The 26,631-nt window shown below is 40.6% G+C and overlaps 1 protein-coding gene across 1 annotated transcript in view; it reads right to left on the bottom strand.

Annotated features, from left to right (window-relative positions):
• dph1 (diphthamide biosynthesis 1) overlaps positions 1-26,631 on the bottom strand; it is a 59,765-nt gene that overhangs the window by 28,627 nt on the left and 4,507 nt on the right. Inside the window, exon 3 of the mRNA XM_083985424.1 lies at positions 18,597-18,660. Within this exon, the coding sequence (XP_083841550.1) occupies positions 18,597-18,660 (64 nt within the window). The remainder of the gene's footprint in view (positions 1-18,596; positions 18,661-26,631) is intronic.

Below are 26,631 nucleotides of genomic sequence, written 5' to 3'. Positions count from 1 at the left end.
TTCCATATTCATCAAACAATTCTCTGACCCCATGGCTGAGGGCCCGGTCATCCTGGAGGAGACCACTCCCAGTATAGAAATGTGTCATCCCTAATGATTGCTTATAAAAACTATATACTGTATTAAATTGGACATTAGCTTCTTGTGGAGAACACGGTGAAGGAAGAATCATTTCACCACATCACTCTTTTCAATCAATCTCTGTTGACCAAAGCAGCTTCTGCACCAATGCCCTCTTAAATGTGGATTCATCTATGTAATGAGGGGTGTATGCACTGCAGCCCCAGTGTGGCAGTGCATAAAGTATAATATTGCTCTGTGTATAACTGTTGACTCTTCTTGCTGACACAGTCTGATCACGTCCTGCACTGACATTTTCAGTCACCTGAGGAAGAGTTGTTGTTAACTGCTTAAATGTACCGTACAGTGCAACCGTGTACCGTGCAGTGTGGAAGCATCTGCATTCATTATTTTTCGCCATTCACTTATTCAGTGTTTTTTTTTCATATTTGTCATCCATCTGTATATCAAGTTTGCATGTTCTCCTGGCAGTGTGTGGGTTTCCTCAAGGGTCTCTGAGTTCTCTCATACTCAAACAAACACATGTAAACACATGTTTGTGAACATCATCCTCTTGGTTTTTAAATCTATTCACTGCCTTTCACTCTGGGATGGACTCTGTTACCCTGAGTTATTTTTATGTCGCATCAACCTGTTATGTTACTTGAGTTCTGTGGTATCCACGATTGTACAAATATTCATATATATAGGCTACGTATATACTGTATATATATATATATATATAAATCCCTAGCGAACATCCTGCAGTTAAGGGGTCTGGATTCCTCTCATATTAAAGCTCACTGGCAACTGTTAACAGGCTGTTAACAGTTTTCTGTCACATGCATATATTAGCGTTTACTGTTCATTAAAGCAACACTTAAATATTGTTACAGTAAGGCATCTGCTTATGTAGGTGGCTGATAAGCATATAGACAACTTGCAGGAACAATATGCTATATATATGTGTGTATGTTCGGACTTTTGATTTTACATGAACTATGTCACCAAATTGATTTCTTGAACAACTATAAAGTTATATTCTTTAATTGGGGTTAAAATCACTACCATCATCCTTTAGCTTTCATCGGTTTCAAGATTGCCGCAGCTGTTGCTAGGCAACAATTTAACATTGCAGGTACCCCTTTGTCTTTATATGAAATGCACCAAATGCTGAAAGTTCTTTACATTTAATCATGAACCATCACCATCCTTTGTCCCAGCTGATTGCTATAATCCAGTGTATTTACATGAAAGTGTCTATTAATATGTATTGTCCCCTGATCTTTTATTAAAATAAATATTAATTCATTCAATACTGAAGGGTGATTTTTGGAACTGTTGGAATGGTTTCCTTTCATTGCTGTTTTCTTACTAATGCTGTCTCTCTACAACAAAATGTGCATTTGTTTTCACCACAAACATTTTTTATATACACTGTAGGTGTAAGCCTCTCAGCTCAATTTACTACAGCATAAAGTCATGACCTCAACAAATTAATAATTAATGATTTACGAAACTTAACTTGGGCACAGGTAAGATTAATCATTTTGCTGCTCTTACGGTATGCATATTTATGGTATAGTAGAGCAGTGTAAGACATTTTCAGAAGATGAATAGTTACTCTGATCCAATTAACATCTCTTCAAAAAATGTTTTATCATTCTCTGTTGTATATATATATATACACACAATATAACAATATAGCAGATCTCAATAAAATGTCTTTTGGTAAATGGTGCATAGATCAAAGTCTTTATAAGAGCACTAAATGGTTCAAGGTCTAACTACTTCGATCACTGAGTTCAGGTAGAGAAGACTGATCTGGCCACCAGGATGACAAAATTGTTTAATTTATGTCAGAAAGCAAAGCAGCAATTGTTAGATAGGCAGCCTTTGTTTTCAGTGTCCAATGCTGGATATAGTACTTTTGGACTTTGCCAAAAATGGCCTTTTACTATCTTAAAGGGATAGTTCACCCAAAATTCAAATTTCACTCATATCTACTCACCCTCATGCCGACTAAGGGTTGGGAGAAGACCCTTAGTCGACATGAGGGTGAGTACATAATGAGTGAAATTTGAATTTTGGGTGAACTATCCCTTTAACATAAACATGACATAAATGGCAGAATCTATTCCACAGACTTGACAGAAGGCATTTTACATATCCCAATAAGACAACAAGAAAAACGTATGCATCAGTAGTGATGCAGCCATAACACACAGGCATGACTGAAGTTACTTGAAGTGCGTTGTGCATATTTTTCAGGCACACGTTAGAATGAAACATTGTGGAAAATAAAACACAGAGGGATTAAGGGATTTCATGTTTGCTTAAACATTTGTACATTTAAGATTAATTTTTGGAATGAATATAGTCTAGCCTGATGTACCTTGACTGACCCTGATACACAAAAAGAGACAGGACTAGAGTCAGCCAGGGGCACTGACAGTCTGTATTGCTACTGTCTCTTCTAGCAGCCTAATAGGAAATTGCCAGTAGACTCCACAGTAGGTTGTCTGTCCATATGACAGAGCTGCCGGTGAGATTTTTTACCATCTGAAGTCTAATAATAGCAGAGGTATCTGAATAGTCTCAGAGGAAACAAAGTGACAAGCAGGTCAGCAAGGTGGGCACAGGTGAGCAGCACTGCTCATGCACTGTTGCCACTGATAGACTGAGGGTAGACAGCTCCAATGAACATATGCAGTGTGCTTGGATACCAAGTGAAGCCATGCATGCACTGTGAACACACACACACACACCTAACGCTGTAAACAAAATAAATGTGTGAATAATTCCTTACATCTGGTAAAGGTTCATCTTTTATTCCATTACATTTCAGACATCAGCTTATTGTGTGTGTGTGTGTGTGTGTGTGTGTGTGTGTGTGTGTGTGTGTGTGTGTGTGTGTGTGTGTGTGTGTGTGTGTGTGTGTGTGTGTGTGTGTGTGTGGGGGTTTTGGCACAGGGCACAGCATACTGGCCCAGGAAAAGAGGCTTCTCCCAGAGGTAGCAGCGGAGCAGGGCAGAGATGAACTGTCATGATTTCCTCTTTAAATGAGCTCAGCTTGAATAAATGAGGGGAAAATAAGATTAAACCAGGAAGAAATGAGCAAAATTAAAGTCCAGTGGAAGAGTTAATGATGAGTGGGAGATGACATGGGAATGTGTGAACTGAAAAACAGGGCAGGAGTGTTTCCTACATGAGATCAAGAGAGATAGAGGTAAAGGGAGAGAGAAGGAGAACATGAGTGCAATGATGAGGAGAGGACAGAATATGTTTGACAGATGAGCCGTTTGCTGCCATGTTTGGAAATATTAGCAAATCAGATATCTCTAATCTGCTTTCTGCACATATAACATAGAAAATATCCTGACAAAGTACTCCTCTCCAAAAACAAATTTGGCATGGGGCATTGGGCAGGAGGATTAAATGATCTCCATTCCTTCTTTTGTTATATATAGTATATCTTCCACTCTGTCTCTCTCCTCCTCTTCACAGTTCATTTCATTGTCATACTGACACAGGACTCCTGAGCCGCCTGTCTCCTACTGAGAAAATTTGGAGACAAAACCCTGTGTAAAATATGACAGTCTAACTGCAGTCATTGAACATCTGCCAGAAATTAGTAAACAGAGACGTGAGGCAGCGAGTACGGGATGACGCTTAGACAGATGTTTTCAGTAATACCATTAGATAATCCTTTAACTCCCTGAAAAACAAGATCATTACTGCTATTTCTGTGAGTGTATCTCATCTATTTGTCATGGCATTTATTCAAAAGCCTGAGCCATGGGTCATTATGGGAAAGCCTACAGCGTTATCAAGATAGAGCCCCAAACTGCAGCATTGCTGAATATGCTTAAAAGAGCTGCAATCCAATTTGGGGAACAAAACAAAATGGTAATATGGCAACAGTCATTACAAGTGTGCTGATACTGTTGTAGGAGGTGAAAACTCATATCAGGGCTAGGCCTGCAACCAGGAAGAGATACGATCTCCGAGGAACTCTAAGAAAATAATAAAGAAAACTAAATCTAGTTTGACACAGTGGTTATCAGATCAGTGAGGGTATGAAGACAGGGATCAGGATAAGGAACCACAGAGGACAGATAATGGGGGTATTAAGTGCTATCTATTGTGCAGCTACAAGAACACAGCACTAAAGCTTCTTTGAAGTTGCTGTTGCTGCTGAAACTATTTATTCACCTCTTGCTTAGGCTGATGTAATTAATCATACCACAGACGGCCATTGAAAGTCAGCATGTGTATACTGGTTGAGAGACTGCTGTACAGCCCCTGAAAATTTGATTTCAAATATCAACTGTTTCTCAACATTACATATTCATCATGACCAAATAAGTTTGAATGAGAAAACTCTTGAGTTCAGTCAGACAACTCTGGAATGAGAACAAATCATTTATTGAGCTGCAGCACAGCATAGGTATCCTTGAGCATGTCTGCAGCAGACATTACAGGGAATGAAGCAGACCCCCCGCATGGGGTCATAGAGACAGAGCCCACAGGTGGATGCTGGAGAGGAGGTGGGTTTGCAAAACCCCATAGGCATCAGGAGCAGGAGCAGCAGCAGCGAGATGTAAGCAGTAGCAGCAGCGGCTGCATAGCCAGGGATGAGCAGGTAAACTGGGGGGTTTAAATAACTCGCCCTATTTGGATGAGGAGAGCATGTGACCGATCAGCTGTTCAAGATGGGCGCAGCTTGAGTTTTCTGCCTGAACTAGCTCTGCAGGTTGCTCTGCATCATTTATTATCAGTGTCTCTCTACAATAATGGATAAAATTACTGTGTCAATGGGAAAGAGGTCATTCTTAGTGACAAAAAACACACAAGTTAAATTGCAGGTCTCTTCAGCTCTGTTGAGCTTTATACAGTAAACTCATTGTTTCAATTTTCTTGCTAGTCATTAATGTTTTGGTTCACATCACCATACAGTAAGTGGTCAAGATTTTTCCACAAAAACTCACAGTTAACGACTAGGGCTTGGCAATTATGGCAAAAATCCGAATCACGATTAATTGAACTTTTTATACGATTAATGGCCGATTAATCCTCTAGGATTTTTTTAAGCGGAGGAAGGCAGGACATCCCCAGCAGCGGTCGTAGCATCAACGCCATGTGTGTTTAATTGACAACAGAGCAGCCTGTAGTGAGAAGGAGAGCGCTGACGGAGAGGAAACCATGGACATGTTAGCTTGTGTGCGCCTATTAGTGCATCTGCCCCAATTCTATAGCAGTGGCAGTAATAATTAAGGAGCAGTTAATGTACATCGCAGAAACCTTGGATTATCCTTTTTTGGGGGGTACGCGCAGTCAACTTGGTGTTTGAGTTTTCCTCCATGGCTTCCATGTAGTGGACTGGATGGGGTGGTGGCACGCAACTACACAGCCGGTAATGTTTTTCAGGGGATGGTGCATTAGCAGGAAGAGAATTAAAGGGGGGAATCTGAAATAACAGACATGGGCAGGATTACGTCAGTTAAAGGCTCTGAATTTTGGTTTTGATTATTTTTTCAATTAAATGCCCAGCAACGACTACCTAAACTTCAGCATTGGACACACATTTCCCTTAAAGAGAGTGTGTGTTTGACTTAGATTCAGGTACTCAGAAACTAAATGCTAATGTTGCTAATGTTGTTCAGCCTTGTTTACAGTTTGCTTCCACTGGCCCCATATGGGCAAAATATCCACTATTGCACAGATAAACACTATGAAATAGTATTAAATACTGTGTGTGTGTGTGATTTGATCAACAGTTTGATTAAGATGTGACGTCATAAGTTAAGCCCCTCCCACCTCAAACCAGCTTGAAGACAAACTGAAAAACAGAGATCTCTTATGAAATGATCATAAATATTTGAACTTTTCATAAACGGCTTGCAGTTTCACACATTAGGAAGCTGACTGAGATAATTGGTTTTGTGGCCCTTTAAAATTGATCAGCTGCGAATCCTAAACTCAGGCCCACTGGACCTAATTTACGTGCTGCGTCTGCACATTCCTGTTTGGACAACAACTCTATTTATCACTGCATTCCCTCGGTAGCCACAATCCTCATGACAACAAACTCAACTGGCAAAAATAAAAGACTTTAAAAACCTTTTCTTGTTGCGATTGATGAAGTCACATTCATCTAATCCCCCTTTCACTCACCCCTAAGGCTTTCCTCCATCATCTGTCACTCACCCCCCCCTGAAGTTATTTCAGTCTTTCCCCTCTCTTTTCATTTTCTCTGGCTTTCTGACTCCTTTCCTCTCCTCTTACGCTCCTTGTCATAATTTCTCTGAGCTGCTGTCTGTCATTACATTGCCTACTTAATTTTTGGGAACACCCAGTCGTTAGAGTATCTCTCAATGCTTGACGAATCTAGTGATTGAGTTGTCCTTTATTTATACTCTAACGAAAAAGGACAGTCTAATAGTCGCTGCTTTTCCCTCTCCTCTTCTCCTGACAGGGTTGAGTTACACTTTTGTGTGTGAGTTATGTTGTTGTATTTGCCACAACTCTATTCTCTAAAGTATTTCAGTACAAAGTAATGCAAAATATGAGATATGTTAAGATATGTTTGTGTAGAGGAGCAGCTGTTCCATTCTGTATTAGGAAACATCCTTTTTTCTAGCCATCCAGTTGGCTGAATTCACAACACTTGATTTTTCATAAGAAAAAGAACTTCATGATCAAATGATGCTTGGCCATGTTTCTAGGTTGTTATTATTCTTCACATGTTGTGGATTGTGCAACCCCAATTTGTGTCCCTCAACTGCCAAAACAATGACAGTGGAACTACTGTGAAAAGACATTTTAAAAGCAAACATAATAATTCTCCCGATATATTCTTCCTAAACTGTGCATAATTTTACATGGCTCTCTGTGAGTGCAATTACATGGACATGTGCCGGGTGCTGTGCTATCCAAAATGAGAGTGATTATGACCAGTCTGAATGACTGTAGCGAGAACAGAGGGGAACAGTGGGACTGAGACCTTCAGCACTAAGCATTTCTTATCTCTTCTACACACTGCTGAGAAGAGGGAAATGTGTTTGTATCATTACTTCATAAATAAAAAAGTATCCAGCCTTGGACAACAACACCAGTAGAACAGGCAACCGCTGCCTTCACCCAAGAGCTCATTACTACCCTCTGATTTCATTTGGACTTCAAAGGGCACAGGGGGTTCGACTGGGTCCATATCCAAATTCTGTCTAATTGGTTTGGGTGCAGCCTCGATTCACTGCTGTGGGTCTGAGGTATGTGTGTCAATATGTCCAATACCTGAGTGGTTCTGAATGGACTCAAGTGTGCTCGGTATCAGGTGCGTTTTTTAGTGCGAGAGGGAGATTGATAACTGTGAACTTCACAGCTCACTGGAGCTTTGCTCTGGCAGCTGATTCGCCGATATTAAACCGCTCTTTTGTCCATACATTTTTTATTGTTGGTGCAGCAAGTGGAAATAGGACTTCACATTATTTATATGACTGTGTCTTTGAAGCACATAAACAAAATAGATTAGTTTCTATGACCAAACGGTCTTAGAATATTATTATCGTGCTGCTCTGCAGACAGCTTTTTGCGCTATCAATTAATTTGATCAATCTACAACAGTCTACAGCCGTTTCTCTGTTAGAGAATGTGTGGGTCATCCTCATCCTGAATCTGTTCTAATGAGATGTGGGTCTCTTCACAATTTCCAATATTGGGTACCATCCCAAATGTTGGACCTGTGAACACTTCTAATCACCCCCTAGATCTGGCTTGCTGATGCCAAAGTGACTATTTTTTTTCTTTCCATATCTCTGGAGCTCAGCTCTACAACTCAGGCAATTTCCAAGGTGCTACAGTATCTGCCCAGATATCATATCACGGCATGTCAGCACCTATCAGGATTTCCAGCCTTCCCGGTCATGATGTCCCCCTAGATGAGATGTGATTGAGATTAGTAAAGACAGAACCTACAGGTATCTTAGTGGTTCTCCAGGCCTTTGTCTGTGAGAAGCACAGGGACTTAGGTGTGGCTGATGTACTTAACGCTCTCCCACAAATTCACCCGTGAGGTAGCAGTGTCGGAGATGACAGGGACCTGGTGTAGATGTAATGAAAGTCTAGACTTTCTCTTCACTATCTTCTGTTTGTCATTTTGAAAAGAACAAAGGCAATGAGGAGGTGGTTGAATATATCAAGAATTGGTTTCGTTTAACTATCTAAGCAAGCATTAAATGGCTCCAAATTACACCACAGCACTGTTCAATCCATACACACCAACAAGATCTCTCAGGTCAACTCTGGATCAGAACAAAATCAGGTAAATAAGCATTTAGTTATCATGCCGCCCCCCAAAAATGGAATTCCCTCCCTCACAATATCAGGAGCAATGTGTGTCTTCCTTCAGCTTCTCCTGAATGAGAAAACCCTTGTTAATTAACCTGATGATTTATAGTGTTTGAAATGTTCTCTATTGTTGATTGCTTGTATATTTTGTGTTGTTCTTCTTTCATGTTTGTTTAGATGTGGATGTATACTGCATTCTACTGATTAACATCACATGTGTTTCTACCCGTCCAGACATGTGACCTTTTCCTATATATACTGTACAGGTTACATACTGTATGGGTGGCCATTTTATATCAGCCCTGATGAAGGCCTGTGGCCGCAAAGCGTTGGCTTGGTTTTAATTTGTTTGGCCATGCTGCAATAAAGGCTTTTTAAAATCACCTTCCTACTCTGAGTGCCTCAGTTCCCGCTACCATCTAATATCAGGAGCACTTCAGCTCTCAGTACTTTCAAAATCAGACTCAAGACCTTTCTCTTTGCACTTTCTTTTCCATAGGTCAATCTTCAGTCAACAACACATTGTTTTTTATTTATGGTTGTGAAGCACATTGAGTTGTCTCTGGCAGGAAATGTGCTATACAGTATAAATAAAAACTTCTTCTATATAAATCATTTGTTGCTGTGTTTGCCATGTTAGCAAATCTAACACCTATGAACTGTCTTCAATATATCTAGCAAGTGGTCCACAGTGAGAGCTTTAACCTTCCTCTGCTCATTTTGTCTTCCAGTCTGTGTCTCTATGTCTCCACAGACTATAGGAGGGCACACAGACAAACCCGACCGACAGCGACAGCTTTCTGTAGGGCCAACAACATATCATCATCTGCAACCACCTGTAAGGTGGTTGCAGATGATGATATGTTGTTGGAGCTCAGCAGCTTTGGGGTGTGCTTGGCAGGAGGGCTAATTAGACAGTATGTGACTGAGCCAGGAGCTCATATACGAACCTTGCATAAATGAGGTTGGGGAGCAGGCTGAAGGTTGGAGTCGGATACAGACACACGACCATAATGCACGTATGTACAAAAACAGTGTGTACACATTGTAACATTGTACTCTGGCACGCAGACACATTCAGTCACTTAACGCCCATATCTGTTGCTACAGCTCAGCTGTGCTGTGGGCGCTGTGAGGACTGTGACGGTGTGAGGACAAGAAGGCGTTCAAGGCTCCTACCAGGCTCCTTCCTAATGGTAGAGTTGACATTTACCCCGGGAGGCCGTGGGCTGTGGCTGTTGCTCCCACAGAAATGATTCAACCTGCCGTGCAGAATATAGAAGAATCCATTCTGATGGATGCAGGCGGCTACGATGAAGGACCTGGGGATGTCTGGGAGTTGTGTGCGCATACTGAACCTTAATTTACCAAACACACTGCATCGGACACGACGGTTACTTTAGCCATCTGGGGTCGATGCTGACAGTTCTCTCGGATAGTACATGATGGAGAGAGACAGAAAACAGGTACAGTATGTCAGCGGGATCACCGAGTGTGCGTCGTCCATCGCATGTTTTGTTGAATCATACATACAAGCACACAACTCCTCCAGAATCCTTAACAATGAACATCGGAGAACCTGTTCCTTCCCCACTGGCTCGCCTCGCTTATCAAACCTGACTGAATAGCGCTCTTGTTCTGACAGTCATGTTACTGCTGGTCACACATTTTCCAGACATTTGCCCTCACACTTTTGGACAATTTCAGACGTCCACAGCGTGTCAAACACCTGCACCACAGAAAATCTACCAGTTCTGATTAAGTACAAGAAGTAAGAGGGCTTTCTTGATAGATTGTTGGGGAAACTCTGTCCGTGTGTGAGTGGCTTGAAAAAGACCATTGTTCTTCTCTCTGCTGGAATTTCAGTCTGATTCAAGATTGCACTCAAAGGGGTAAGAAACCACTAAGTGATCTCTGTGATTTAATTTCTAATTGAATGTCTCCTTTGACAAGTGATAAGCATTGCATCATTTGTAGTTGATTTAGTTGACTGCTTTGACCAAACGCCCTTACAAATTTAGCCTGATAAACTGTTATATATTGGCATATTTTTGTCTATCACATGATTATTGTTTGGATTTAATTTAGAAATATTTAACAATTGGTTATTTCTGTGTTAATTCTATAAATTGGATTTAGTTATTGTTTTGTTATTGAGCTCATTGCTCCGATTTAAAAGTGAGCATCAAAATCTGTATTGGAATTCATATCAGCTCGGCTTTTTTTTTGTGCTTGATATCAAGTATTATAATGACTAATCCTCTAAGTTGGTTCTACACCATAATGTTTCACACACAAGTTTCTTCCTTTTGTTTGCAACATTTTACTATTGTTATGGTGATTTGTTGTGACTCCCTCCATCAGCTCAGTGTCTTTGGATGTTAGACACCATTTATCATGCTGTTTTGAGACTCTTACAAATGTTAAATCTCTGACTCATCACTGTATACTCACTGCCGGGGCTGGTTGGCCGTTTCTGTCAATGCGCAGGCTTAGTCACTGGTCTATCTTTATTTATAAGGCCATTTTTGGGAAAGCTTCCTTCCTACTCTTGTTTCTATATTAATCAGAAATGTGGGCCTCATTATTCTGTCGTCTGAACGCCTGGGATGTTTTTTTGCTGACTATTATTGTGCATGAAAATGTGGTGAATTGGTTTAGGAAAACTGCCAGACCTAAAGAAAATGAGTAGTTTGGTGAGTGCGGACTGAGGTAATCCTTAGTGAAATATTATTCATACATTTAAATCTACCAGTTTCTGCTTTCCTCAGTCCTTCTATACCTGTCGCTTTTTTTCTGTTCACTATTCTTAATGCATTTTATTTGATTGTACCTATATGTATCATGTATCTATATATCTATATATATATATATATATATATATATAAGCAAAGTCTGAATTTTCAAGTTACATAAATACAAAGATCCACATAACAGCTCATCAGAATAACAGCAGTATAAATATACAAAACAAGGACAACCACAGATATGTCAATTATATTAATTCATTAATTTGGTGTAATAGCTCTGTTAAAGGCAGTTTCCCTGTGCAGTCAGAGACAGAGAATAGAGAATAGAATAGACTAGAATGTATTCAGATCAAAACACACACTAACTCTAACTGTCATTGCACAGGTTATTTTACCAACATATAAAATTATGTTAGTTGATGTAATATGTTGTATTCATATCATAAAATACAATTTCAGTTAATTACTTAAGGATTATCCACTCATACAGTGAGTCCTGCTTACATATGAAACAAACAACGGAACAACAGCCCAATTAAAACATGTAGATTGCTGTGTGATCTCAGAAACAGAGTCTGATGACTCCTGATCAGTTGGGAAAAGCAATGTTTCATTTTTCACTGTTGTTTTTCACTTCAATAACAGGGACCCCTTGGCCTTGTGTGCTCAGCAAATTTGTCTTTCAACCAACAAACAGAAGAGAACAAGACCTCGGATTAGGTTACAGGCCAACATCTCCATGTAGAGGCCCAGAGTTTTTGTGCCAGGAGAACAGTGATTAACATTAAATGCTACTGCTTTCCTCAGGATTAGGGCATGGCCACAGTCCCACACACCCGGCTTTCTGCTACTTTCTTTATATTTCTCTGTCGTCCCAAAAGCAGCAGCAATAAATACACGAGTTCATAAAAAATATCTTTCAGAACTAGACCAAGACAGCTGGCGTACCATCGACGGCAATAAAACATATGGTACGATGACAGCACATGCATCACTGCCTGCCTGCCCAACTTATGTGTTTGTCTTTTATTCTGAAAGCTTTTTCCTCTTTTGTTTACTTGTGAAAACATAAGTCTTTGTAGTCGTTTTGAATGTGTTGTGACAATCTCAGTGCTGGAGGAGTATAGAAGTATGAAATGGCACAGAGAGAATCAGGTGGAGGACGACGACATTGTGGTAAGACTTCAGAGGAGTTTAGCGAAAGATCGTAAAGATTTAGGCTGCATCCCAATACTTGCACTTCCCCTCAAAATCAGCCCTAGCCCTTGATTTTGCGCATTCCCGCAGAGGGGTAGGGTGTCCCAAACTGCAAGATGAGTAAGGGAAGTGCTGTTCAGCCCTTAAAATCCCCACTTAATTTGAAGGGCCATGTGATACACACTATGAATTGAGGGGAAGAAAATCAAGGGCTGCGCACAGGTGTGACGAGCCAAGTTGGTAAATATTGCACAAGTTATATAGGCTGGTGCTTATAATGCAACATCGTAAGACAGTGGCGTGTAAACACTGATGCAGTTGCAGATGCACGAGTGTGAAATACTACAGACACCGGAGGAGACCCGTCACCTGTGGTTTGTGAACGGCAGCGCTTCAAACTAGGGGTGGGCGATATGACGATATTAGATCGTGAAGGATTAGAGCGTGTAAACGATCTGCCAAAGTGCAGAGATCGTAGGTTCGTCTACATTCTATAAGTTGCAGTTCTATGCTGATGCACCGACGCACCAGACGTGTTATGTCGTCAACCTGAACGACCAATCATAGCGAATTATGGGCAGTGACGTGCTTTCTTACCCGCCACCTTGTTTGTGTGTGTAGCGGTAGCCGCATGGAAAACCATGGCTGAAAGCCACAGCAGGAGTTGTTTTTTTTTTTTTTTTTTTTTAAACAGTGTTTCACTATCTCTCATCTCTGCCAGTCAGCCCCTCCACCTGCAGTCTCTCTCGCGTGCGGGCGCACCGCACGTACGTACACACACAGACTAACACAGGGACGCATGGATAGGTCGCTCTTGGCCGCTAATAAACGGTAAATGCGCTATATCGCGCTAATTGTACAGTGTTCAAATTACCGCGAACGGGAAGTAGTGGAGCTGTGCAGAGAGCCCATTAAAATCTGTTCAGAAAGGCTCTTTGACCTAAATTGTCTGTTTTTCAATTTAAGATCTAGATTGTTATTTTATTTTTTTTAAATCGTGATATGATATTTTTGCCATATCGGCCGCCCACTCCTACTACTACAAACTGTTCTGCGAGATCGTGACACTTCACATGAAGCCAGTCTGTCCACCTGTAGCTACACATCTTTTTTTTGTTTTTGTTTAATCCTGTACTCCCACCTTTGCGCCGGCGTCAGTGCGGTTACTGCGAATCACGCGATATTTGGACGGACCAGGAAGAGGAGAAGAAGAAGAAGACGAGAAGCTTCCGCTACAAACAAGCTTAAAATATAGACTTATTTAATTTTTTTCGGGACAATTACGCAATTTGGGGCTTCAGCACAAGACGGACATTACATACGAGCATCATGGAGGTATTTGGATGTTTTTTTGTGTGTGTTTTTTTACGAAGAGCTCCGGTGTCCCTTTGCAACCGTTGCATTGAAATTCACTGCTACGCCGAGACCCCCTGTAACTAAGAGAAGGGACGGTGGACTCTGATAATTCTTCCAGCCCTTAGTCAACATGAGGGTGAGTAGATAATGAGCGAAATATCATTCTAGGGTGAACTATCCCTTTAAGTGGTGTCCCAATTTGTAGGTAAAATTCCCTACCCTTCAACACTATCCCTTTGTCATTGAGGGGAATCTATCCAGCGAGTGCACCAAACCAAGGGGTAAGGTTAAAGCAGATATCAGCTTCACGGCCGTTTCGGCTAATGCTGCGTTCAAGGCAGGCTATTGAAACCGTAAGTTACAGCTTCAAGTCACAACTACGACTTGGTAGCGTTCCAGGTAACCCGTAGCTCGTGTTTTTACCATCCTGTTGTCTGTGAAAGTTCCCTATAACGGCCACTCGTAACTTCCGACCCGTGAACTCGTACCAGATCGAACTGGTATGACTTCACAGGAAGGAAAAACACAAAGTACGAGTTTCTTTGAACGCACCATGAGTTAGCAGCCCCCGCCCTTGTCAGGCATCAATTGGTCCTCGTGCTACGTCACCACATTCACGCGCATCCCTTGGCTGCACACACAGCCCTTCATGCCGTTCTCTCTCCTCATTGGATAACACTTGTATCCCACAAGGAAAATTTTCTCCTCGGGTTACAGCAGAGCAGAGTGACGGAGAGACTCGTGTTTAGGCTGAAATACTTCATGTAAGTGATTGCTGACGGAAAATAGGACTATTTAGGACTTATATTAACAAAAACATTCCACTGATATCTGCTTTAAGGGAGGAGAATTGGGATTGGGCCTTATTTTATAGTACCAAGAGGAATTCATCTTTTATGCCTGCATAGCATGAGCTGAAAGTAAATTTGGAAGATGTGCCATCATATAGATTAATTTAAGTACTTATATATATAAAATGAGATTCAATAAAAACAGCTCTGAAGTAGAACCAACCTAAGATCACGTTTCAACATCTGTACACGGACGCTTTAATGTTTCTGATATGTGTGTATATATACACTCACACACACATCCTCCTGCCTTGATGCCTTGTTAATCACATGAACAATCATGTTGTGGGACAACTCCAAAATTCAGCTGTATTGACCAAATTACGTAAAGCAATTCTCACACAATCTTGGCCTAAGTGCAGCAGCTTCTCGTCTCTTTTAGCATCAAGTTTGAACCTTATGATCCTATAATCCATAACCTTAGAACCTTTTTACCTTTTAATTGCCTATAATTTCCTTAACAGAGACCTAATAAATTATGTATTGATGTTATTCTGCCCTGAGTGCTGTCTGCAGGATTACTCTCAGGTTGCTTACAGCCACAACAACCTCCATCATTGACAGCCTGTATTTGCTGCATTGTAATAAAGAAGGCGACTCATATAAGCAATATTAAGCACTCAGAGTGTCTCTCGACTGGATTCTGGCAGCTGAGCAGTCAGTGAATACTGTTTAAACAGTGAATAACTGAACAAGTATTTATTTTGTTGTTGACTGATTCATGTTGCTTTTGTTGTAATTATTTTCTTTAACCATTTTGAAGTCTGAAATGTGTTAGCCACTTTTGCAGGGCTCAGTTCATGATGCTGTTTCATTGTAAATGAGTTAATATGAGCAAAATAATAAGATCATGTCCATTCCCCCAGCTGTTAATGGGGATGTGACTAAGGCAGAAACACAAGCAGAAAGAGGGAGGGTGAGGCTGAAAGACATACAGATAGATGTATAAATAGATGATGATGAGACATGCATGGACCATGCCAAAAAAATAAAAATAAATGTAGTGCCTTTCACATTAAGCATGGTTGACTGTAAAGTTTGCATATATAAAGGGTATGGGTTTTTGACCTAAGTGTATTAACTGCAGCATGGCCATAATTCAGAGCAGCTTGTCCTCATTAAGACTTAGCAGTCCATCCCAGAGAAGCGCCTTACTCTGAGGACAGCTTAGCGCTTTCATCCCCATTTTGATATGGACCTCAGCCCTGTCTCCAGAGAACGATGGACTGTGGCACTGATGGTGGTGGCACAGCTGCCCAACCCCTGGGACCTCTGGTAACCCCCAACATAAGCTAAGTGACACAAGGTCAGCTGCCTGCTGTGCCAACATGCAAAGGTTACTGTCATTCACTCTCGCCAAACACCACCCTCCAATCCTATGCTAGATAAGGATGGGTTGGATTTTCATTGATTCAGCAAATGGCTTGGTTGTTGCCACAGTGAAGTGCTCTGAAATGGTCACACTGTACAGGTGCCTTTATCAAGGCTACTTTTGACTTGACTATCACTAGGTTTAAGGATCAGACGGTAAAGAGCAACCACATGGTATGGTGCCACCACATGGTGACAACAACCTTGGAGACACTGTTTGTTCCCATAAGCCCTTATAGGCGTATATGTGTGTGTAAGGGATAATGTAGAGTTAGTCGGTTGTTATGAGGAAATAAGCCCTGACAGGATGCATGGAACCCCGAGGCAACTAACTCTACATTATCCCGCTTATTACACGGCTTACAAGTGAAATCATTAATTTTCCTTTTCTTTTTTTTTTTTAATTTTGTTATTTCTATACCTTGCACAAGGTATGTGATTATTATTTCTTTACTGTGCTTCAATTATTTGTTAGATCAAGGTGAGGTCATGTTATAAGCCTTTCGGGTTTCTGCACATTTCTTTTTCGTATCTTTCTTACTAGTAAGAGAGATAAATAAATGTTTTGTTTTATTTTATATGTGCAAATACATAAAGTAAAAAAAAAAGTCTAATTTGAGACATAATGTTGATCAAAATACGACTTTTATTGATTTAAAAATCGCACCATTTACCACATCTGCAAGTGCGACCACTTCTCCGCTGTTTTACAAACCCTCCTCCCGGTCGTGTGCATTTGTTTTCAACGAAGCCTTTGATAACCAATTACGATGTGTGTATTTGTGAAGTCTTATTTATCTGTCATAAACAAGAGATTACAGTTTACGGGGCACGTTTGTGTCGCGGACTCGCAGTGCCACTGAGACGAGAGCTGTGACACCGCGTCAGAGGCTCTGATCATGCAGGTTTCAGCCACAATGTGGAAGGAGCCTCCACTCTCCCCTGTAACAAGCTACAAGTCATTTATCCAACATCACTATTAGTCCGAAGCTGTTTAATGAAAGTAAAAATGAAACATAAGGTAAATATCCTGCATAAAAAATCTGCTGTGGTTGAAATAAACTAGTCCTTTAAGAATGAAACTGCACCACCAAGATGTTGGTACACAGGATGGAAGATACTCAGAACTTAGCATTGGCTCTGATGTTTCTCCAGGACTTAAAGAACCCATCTGTGAAATCTGGAAGAACTTAAATTGCTAAAACAGTACGTGCCGAGGCAAATGGCTTAAGCCTTAAGGGAAACTATATAACACAACCAAATAAAGAGAAACCTTGAGAGCCACTTCTTTGCTGCAGTCTCACGGAGAAATTGTGTGAATGGTGAAAAAGCGAGTGAAAAATTCAGAAATGAGCCATAGACGTTGACAGTGAGAAAACTAATTAGTGTTCGTTAATTGCTCTTACTAGAATAGATGGGGGTGATTTAGCAGACGCTATGATGGACAGTGACTTTTCAAATGTACAAATGTTAACTGCACTGGTGTGTGGTTTTAAACGTCATGCAGCATGCGTTGGTAGCTCTCAGCCCGATAGCAGCGGGAGTGATAAGACCAAACCCTTATCATCAAAATTTCACTCTATCACCTTTTTTGTGGTGGAAAGAAAACAGTCGAAATGACTGCAAAGAGGGTGATAGAAAGATAAAATGGTAGGCTCGATACAGCTGGGTTAAAAATGAACAAGACAGCGCAAAAAGAGAAGATAGATAAAAGAGTTGAGGCAAGGGAGAAAGACAACCACCCTCCAGACGTTTCTGTGAGTGAGACCAAAGTTTGATCATTTGGTCAATAATTGTCTCTGCATAGTAATATAAAATGCATGTAAGCAGGAACAGCACAATAACACGGTCAAACTGATGTGATCCCAGTTTCCTGTGTAAAATCTAATATCCAGCCTGCCTGAACAATGTTTGGAAGCTTCACCAACTCTATTCCTCATCCCGTCCATCTCCTAATCTGGTTAGTATTGACTAAACACCTATGAAAGAGATCCACTCTAGGTGTTTAATGATAGCAGCCGTGTCCCTTAGAGAAAACACTTAGCAGAACAGAGCTCCCGAGAAACAAAGGTCAGCTCAAGGTGAGATGAGGCCGGAGAGACAACAAGCGTAAGAGGAAGAAGTGGAAAACAACTCTGGCTTTTTCTTGTAGATCGCAGTGGCCCTTACAAGTGTAGTTCAGAATGTGTGTTTCTGTTTACCCAGCACTTAAGCGCAAATGTTATTGAGCACAGTGTGGACCAAACCGCAGTGAAGCACTTAAATGCTGAAGCACATCTCACTGCAAGATGTAAAAAAAACAAAGAAAACAACTACATGGTGTCTCTGTGATGGAGTGCTGGTGTGCAATAGGACACATGCAGACTGAGACAAGATGTAATTAACAAGAATAATATCGCTCCCCTCTTCTAAACTGTGACCAGGGGAAGCTGTAATATCTGCTCTGTCGTAAAAACAGTGTCATTGCGACTCATTTTCTGTTGAATCCTTGATTGAGTTGAGTTGAAGGCGGGGAATTACGACAAAGCCCCCGCTTTCCTAATGAGTATCAAGTGGCCGAGGCAATTAGAGTTCGTCAGCTGCTGCTCATTCGTAGACTCTCATGTAACATAAGCAAATCCAAATTTAAAACATCTCTCTTCTCTCTCTCTCTCCTCCTTACCTCTCAATGATGTCAGCGATAACACAGGCAAACATTTGCAGGCCCTCTGGAAGCTGCAGGGCCACTGTTGTAAAGAAAAGAGGAAAAAAAAGAGAGAAAAGAAAAGAAAAAAAAGAGCAAACAGAAAAGTTACACATTTGCAGCAGAGTGGCGGCAGCATGTTATTTAATAAATCCCCAGACAGCACAACCATACATAGCCCCAGCTGCTGGTTCGGAGTGCGCCACTGACAGAAAATAGTGACATTTCAGGGCAATTTCTCCCTCTGCCACGCCAGTACTGCTGGTTTATTTTAGCGAGTGACGGGGCTGTTGGAAATACAGTCCAACCCAATCACCACAGGTCTATCTGTACAGCTCATGGCTTGTATAGAGCCATTAAACCCTCTCTTTTTGCTGCCTCTGTGAGTCCGCCACTGGCTCTGTGACTCACATTCATCCTCTCTCTCTCTCTCTGCTACTGAAACGCCACCTTCCCAGAGCTTTACACAGCTTTATGTGTCAAAGCTGGACTCTATTACAGACAAACTGATGACGCTGTTGTAAAACTGAAATTAAGCAGCCAATTAACAAACACTGGTGCCACTGATAGGACAGCGTGTTGACAACAGAAGACCTGCTGATCCACTGACAACAACTGAAGGTGAGCTGATGGAAAAATCTCGATTAGGGCAGGATTTACTAAGTGGTTTTAAGTGGTTCATTTCAGAGTCACTCAGCATCAAGAGATGAACAGGTTTTTTTTTTTTTTATCAAACAGGCAGAATAGCCTGGAAGCACAGTTTCTCTGTCATCTCGACTGCACCCTGCCTGCAATCAGTGGAGTACAGCTCGTTCCTTTATGCATATTCATCTTAGGAAAAGTCACGCGAATGACGACCGGAGATGTGATGCGAGGATTGCACGTTCTGCTGGATTTTTTGCAAATAGAAATGTGCAGATCAGCATTGCATGAAAGAGTCTCCACCTCGAAAAAGCAGGTGGAGGTATATTAACAGAAGGGTGGTAATGGGAAAAGGAAATTTTGAATAACATGTTCTGATGGAAAGTGCGAGCTCACCACTAACACGTGTGTGGAGGGATTATATATTAATGAGCTCAAGAGAAAATATGAGCGTCTGAAGAAGCAATGAGTCATTATGTTTGAACCCTACTGGTGTAACTTCTATACAACATTAATAGGAAGCTGTGAAGCTGCATACAGCACATTTTTAATCTGTTTACAAATGTTCATGAAGCTGCTATTTGCGTTGGATCTATGGCAACATTAGTCACAGAAATTCCTCAGTGGACCAGTTGCTTCTCCTGGATCAGCTCCATCTCCTGCACCAGTGTGCTCCACTTTGTAATGTCTTGCATTTCCTGAACTGTATTCATACATTTTTCCATATATATGTTTTCTCATATTAAAGACCAGCCACTGTGGAGTCTCGCCTCATGTTTCTGCTGCTGGTTATTCAATGTGTTTGATCATCATTGAAATAAAAAGTGCTCTGAGACTGCATTAACAACATATGGTCTCAGTGCTGAGTAGGTTAGGGACCACTGGATTAGAAGATTATTTGAAATCCGCAAGTGCTTTCATTTTTCAACATCTTCATAGATAGAGATGTTTTTACAGTTACAAATGATAAACAAATGATAGCAGAGATAAAATGTCATTGCACTAATAACCGTCCTTTGGGGATTTCTAACCAGATAATTCTATATTTTTTGGCAGAGCAGGAGTAAATAATTCAGTATACATTAAATCCTTCCATCTTGTCATCAATAAACATGATGACATCTTGGTATCAGTGAAGTATTGATTACTGACTAAAACCCCTGCAGTTAGGGATAACACGAAAGGAATCAGAGCATGAAGTGGGTAAGAAGGAAAAAACAAGTGACAGCAGTGAGATAAGTAAGAAAAGCAAATATGGTGCAATGCTAATAATAATGATAATAGTTTCCCCTATTCCACATTTTTCCTCATTTTGGTCTGCAATTTTAAAAATGCAATTAGACTGTGAAATTGTAACTACTTCATTCTTCACAAATCTGTTTTCCAATTCAACTGGTGAAATAAGATTTGTAAAGCATGAGGACATGGTAAAAATCACAATATCCTAGAGCCATGTGTGACATTTACATTTCTTGTTTCATACTATCAGGAGTGCAAAACAGTTGTTACTGAAGCTGGAACCAGGAAATGTTAAAATGTTGAGAAATGTAACTTGATAAATGACGCAAACATTCATTCACCGAGCAAAATAAAATCCATCCAGTGTTTGAGCACAGGCTTCAATGAGACAGACAGATGTGTTTCCCAGATATAAAGGCAATCTCTTGTTTCAGATAAAGATGAACATATTTTTGAAAAGTAGAAAAAAAAACCTTTACAGTAAACATGATGGAATTAGCTGAACTAAAGCTAGTGTCTCAAATACACAACTCAAAATGATGATGACAGACTGTCTGCAAACTCCAGACTTGAGGATTATTTCATGAATGAGATGGATTTCAGCAGATTTTAGCAGAAGTGTGTGTTCTTGCCAGTTTTTTGGTCTGTTCTACTGTTCAGTGTTTGAGTGTGTTTGTTTTTGGGTGTGAGAGTGTGTGCCAACAAGGCCTCCTGTCAACAGGTCTCTTGTTCCTATTTAATGTCCTTTGTGAAGAAATCTATTTAGGTTTGGTGTAAATTTCAAATGATCACAGAGGTGCGTTCAAAAAGTGTTGACCATTTCAGCGTGAACTCTGTGTGGCTTTGTTGCAATCAACCGTGCCATTTTCCCCCAGTCACACTCTGTCACACCTTACTTCAATAAATCCATCAATGTCTCCGCGGACACGTATAATTCGAAAACACTGAACGTTTTCACATGACTAGGCCTGAAATGATTTCAAGACTTCAGTGCCAGACAGCATTAACCAATAAAAGCTTGGACAGACAAAAGGCCAAGAGAGTTGAGGGAGGATGGCAGGGAGATGGAGTGATAGATGGAGCGATGCGCAGAGGCGGGGCAGGAGCACTATTTACTGATGAAAGGTTAAGGGATCACCAGGAGCTCATGCAGACAGTGAGAGACAGGTCATTACTTCGAAAAGGGCAAGTTTATTAACAGAGAAAGGTTTCAGAGCACACCTCTGCCCCGGCTGACAGAAGCAAAGTGCTTTCTCCATCTGCTGCCCCCAGCGAAAAGGTGAATCAGATGCTGGAGGTGGGACTGGTTGGTTGAATGGATGTCGACACGCAAGCATGAGAAGCTGCTTTGGAAATAGACCTGCTCAAAAAAAAGAAGAAATACAGAGCTCCTAAATCATGCGGACATAAAAAGTGATAAGAAGTTTGGATGTTTCTTATATTTAGAGACGTCGTTTTTGTGCAGCCATAATCAAGTTAAAGTGTCAAAAAGTCAAAAAGTGTTGAATAACCAATGACCTGGCAATGTTCTCCTGGGATGTATATATTGTTGTAATGCTATTAGCTATACGGGCAACAAGAGAGCTACATGTGGGATTACGTTAACAATCAAAGAAAGGAGGTAAACTAAAGAAATAGCTGGGAAGACCAATTTATCAGTGAATGGCTGACTGCCCGGACAAAGCCGGGGGATTACTCTGAATTCTCAAAAGGGGGGTTATGGCCAGGAGGATGAGTATAATGCTATAGATAGGGTTCATGTTGTGGCAGATTCAGACTGGGGCTGTGTGAATGTTACATTTAGACGTCAAGGTTTAGATTGAATGCTTTGTGAAATGTCAACTTCAATAGGAACAACTGATACATACAATTAAAAGTGGCTAATAAAGAAAATGGGATGAAATTAATTAACTAAACGATTAAATATTAATGTATTGCTTGTGAACTGACTAATGCAACAGTCCTGCTATAGTCCTGATGTTAAAACCTGATTCATAATTTAAGTGAACTGATATATTCAATATAACAGAATGTAATACATTACACAAATTCTATTCATTATAATGACTTTTGATTATTTTTTAAATTGTCCATATATTGAAAGTCTATAGCAACACTTGTGTTGCTATAGACTTTCAACACAGACCCAATAGCCACCATTCCCTGTAGTATCATGTACACATGTGTGTATTTATCTTCCATAAAGCTCTATTCAGCTCCAACACAAAAGTTTCCACATGTTGCGTGTCCAGTCTGCAGACACCAACAATGACTGTGATCTGCCTGAACTTTCCCCTGGCAGCCGGCACTCTCACTACTGTCATGTTTTCTATAAAGGAGCACGCTGTTCAGACAGAGCGGAAAAGGCCATCTTGGACTGCTCACTGAGAAGTTGTTTTGTACTTGTGGATGAAAGAAAACACTGGTTCTGTTATTTGGGGGTGGCACAAAAAACACGATTAAGAAAAGGACCATTAATTAATTAATTAGAGAAAAACACAAGTTCCCAGCAATGGACGTAATTGTCATTCTGGACTCGTGAAGCACTTGTGTTTAATGTGGTGGGCCATCTGTGGCTTAGCTGGATGTGCAGTTAACATGAGCACTCGGGAAGCCACAATCGACAATTCACCTCTTTTTTTTTGAGAATTTGTGATAACAACTGTCATTTAGTTACTATTATTTTCATTAAAGCTTTTCTCATATTCTCTCCACACCTAGGGCTCTCATAGAAATAACTTTATCATGGGCACACAAAAAACTGAAAGGAGAAGAATTAGATGCTTCACGTGTTGCTTATTGTCCTGAAGCTCAAGGAAACATCCACACAGAAACTGTCATCCGTGCTAAGCTTTTGATTGTCTGTAGTTTATAGCTGTGAGAAGACCTTGGGAGACAGAACAACTCCTCAGGCATTTCACGATCCCCCAAGGGAAACTCATTCATGGATTCAAGGTCCCCGAAGACACTCATGGCTGTCCTGCTTTTTCTTTTCTTTGGCTTTATCTTTGTGTCTTGTCTAATTTTTCTCTTTTTCAAAATGTGATTCAGTAGTTTCAAGGCTGAAAAGCTATTGTGTAACACACTGCAGGCTACAATAAAATATTGTAACGCAAACCTGAGATCAGCCTATAATATGAAATGATATTACAATGGATTGGTTGAGAAATAAACATGATTTACAGCTGAAAAAGAAAAATACAGCCTTGTTTTCTTGATATTGTGGGCATAATTCAACAATACAACAAGAGCGGGAGATCATGTAGCTGGAGAAACATATACCGGTAGTGTAAATGCCGCAGTGTTGTAAGGTGCAAAACCACTTGTTTGTATCAAACATGAATAATTACATTGCTTTGATCTTTCTTGTTAATGGCCTGAGAAGCTCAATCTTGCTGTTTAATACAGGAATGTCAGTCATTGTTGCTTCTTCTTTATTAACAAAACCCAAGCCTCGGATCAGGTAGTTCTTATCATCTGATCACATTTCTGTTCACTTGTTTTTGTTTTCACAGAATGTGTGACAGTAATGGGCACGGCCACCTGCCAAGGACTAAATAAAAAGCTGCTCTCATAAGGAAATGAGACGCACAACAGATGAACAACACAATTAGAATAAAAAGAGGAAAACAACACATGGTTTTTTGACTATTTATAAAACTAAGCAAAAGAGCCTGGGCAGCAAAAATAACATCCTACTCTATCGGTGCCTCAGTCCTCGATTTCAAAAGCGATTCAACAGGAGTTCAAAGGCTGACAAAGAAACAGATGGACAAAGAAGAACAGAGAGAGAGAGAGAGAGAAAGAGAGAGAGAAAAGGGGTGAAGAGGTGTGTTATACTTTCTGACTTCAGAGACAGAGGATGAGCTCAAAAAATTAAAAAAAAAAGAAAAACGTCACACAACAAAAAGCAAAGCAGCAGGCTGTGGCAAACCACACTCTCCCCACAAGGGCATCAAAAAAAGAATGATTCAATCCTCTTGGCATGCCATCTGCATATTTCCACCCAAGGCAGGAGCAACTGGAGGACTACACATTTTGACATTTATATTAGTGAAGGACAGTTTTCCTAGTAGGCTGGAGGCCAGCTCTGTAATACTACACAATGACCTGTTTCACTGGGATCAGGGAAAAGACAAAAACTGAAGCAGAGCAGCTGAGGTTGTGAGCTGTTCACCTTTTTTTAAACTGTCCATCTGAAACTAGTCCATTAATTAAAAAACTACCAAAACATTTCCTAAAACATCATCAAACATGCTGTTTTCTTTGTTGGCTTTATACTGACAACTCATGGGTGAAATTAATGATAAGCTTTTGAGGGTTGCAAAGACAAACACTCAGTTTTGTTTGTTTTCAGTGAACAGGAAATATATTTTTAAAATGAGGACAATAAAAAAAAGAGTTGACTTGTTTGGATCTTTTACTTGGAGGACAGGGATGACCTGGGGACACAGAGTATATTATTTTGATTTTCTTTAACACGTTGCAGAGCCTAGTTCCTGAGCTACACCTCATGTCATGATGACTTCACAGAAAAGCAGAAAACATCCAAAACAGTGCACTTGAACTGTAAGCAGGAATCTGAACCCTGGGTTTGTTCGTCCAGCCTCACCCTCCAATCTATGGATCGATTGTGGAACGCATATTCATCAAACCTATGCATCAGCAATGTCATCTGTGACCATAAGTCCTGAGGAAACAGATAGTGAATGTGAAGTACGGCATCATCAGTCATTCTGTTTCTTTGCGTCTTTGTTTCCCCTCGACTTTGAAAACTATCTCTGGTCTCACACTGTGAAGCTGAGAGGAAACTGACATGAGCTCCCTCATACTAATTACAAAGACTGGAATTATTTGTTCTGTTTTCATTTTCACTTAACAGTTAAGATGTAATATTCAACGTGTGTAAGGAGTCCTAGAGCAAAATGATGAGCCTGTCGCCACACACCACAACATCAAGGTCTGTGAAGCCTCCCACTGTGTCCACACACTTAGTTCTGAGGCTACAGTCCCACTGCAGGCCACACTCCTCGGCTCACACCTAATGATTCTGTTTGAAGCTATAGCTTCTTTTAAGTGACCCACATCCTCCATCCTCTAATAACACCAATGAAACAAAGGACATCACAACAAAAGATACAACATGTGAAGAGCATGTCAGAGAGGCAACAGAAATTGTTTCCCAGCTGGTATAGAGAATATTTATTTTTGCTCTGAGACTGGGTTTCAACTCTTTGTTGTTAATGAGGCCAAGTTCTACTTTTGATGAGCATAAAAAATAAAAATATATAAATTCTTGTATTTGTTTTTTGTTACATCTGTGAGAAATGCGAGCGTGAATGCACGATCAGCTGCGGTGTTAGTGGATCCTTCCGACTCTGTCAATAACACATAAGCACAATTCCCAGAGGCCCTGTCCCCTCCCCGAAGATCAAAGAAGGATTACAGATCCCCTCCACAAATTCACTACTGTCTGCAAAACACACTGGACATAATGTACTGGACTAGACTGAACAGCATCCTTCTTCATGTTGGCGTCTGTGCTGACCAATAACAGTGAACACACCACCAAAAAATGCTTTCTATTCTGAATGACACGAGGACAGTCATAAATGCATCACATCTTTTTTACTGTATCTCTTTTTTCTCATGTTTCTGCCTATTGTTCAATGTGCGCTCGGTGCTGTGACATTTGAACAGCATTGTCATCGCATATGGGGCGACCTGCATGGCCTTTTGAAAAGTGGGTCCGTCATTGATTTGTCACAACACAGGATAACCCTGTGTGAACATCGCAGGAGTGTACATTAGTCATCAAAGTAGGTCAGAGCACAGATGTGCTCATGGAAGGCTCTCTGTATTAACGCTCGCACACAGGGTCTATTTAAACACAGGCTTTTTAATGCTGTCTAACCTGTGATGTTCACACTGACATGCTAAGGCGTCATAAACTTGCCAAACAGTGTTAATGAGGTATGAATAACAATATAAAAAGAAACTCTTGAATGCTTAGGTGTGTTTTAATAGTTTTCAGACGCATGAGATAAATATTTTTCTACTTTTTTACTTTTTGCAAAAGTTCACGTTCACATGACAATAATTAAAAACACACCCTCTACTGTACAGACTATTG

The sequence above is a fragment of the Trachurus trachurus genome, assembly GCF_905171665.1.
Source record: "Trachurus trachurus genome assembly, chromosome: 13".
Lineage (NCBI taxonomy): Eukaryota > Metazoa > Chordata > Actinopteri > Carangiformes > Carangidae > Trachurus > Trachurus trachurus.
The sequence above is the reverse complement of the archived record's forward strand: the minus strand, read 5'-3'. Positions and strand labels throughout refer to the sequence as shown.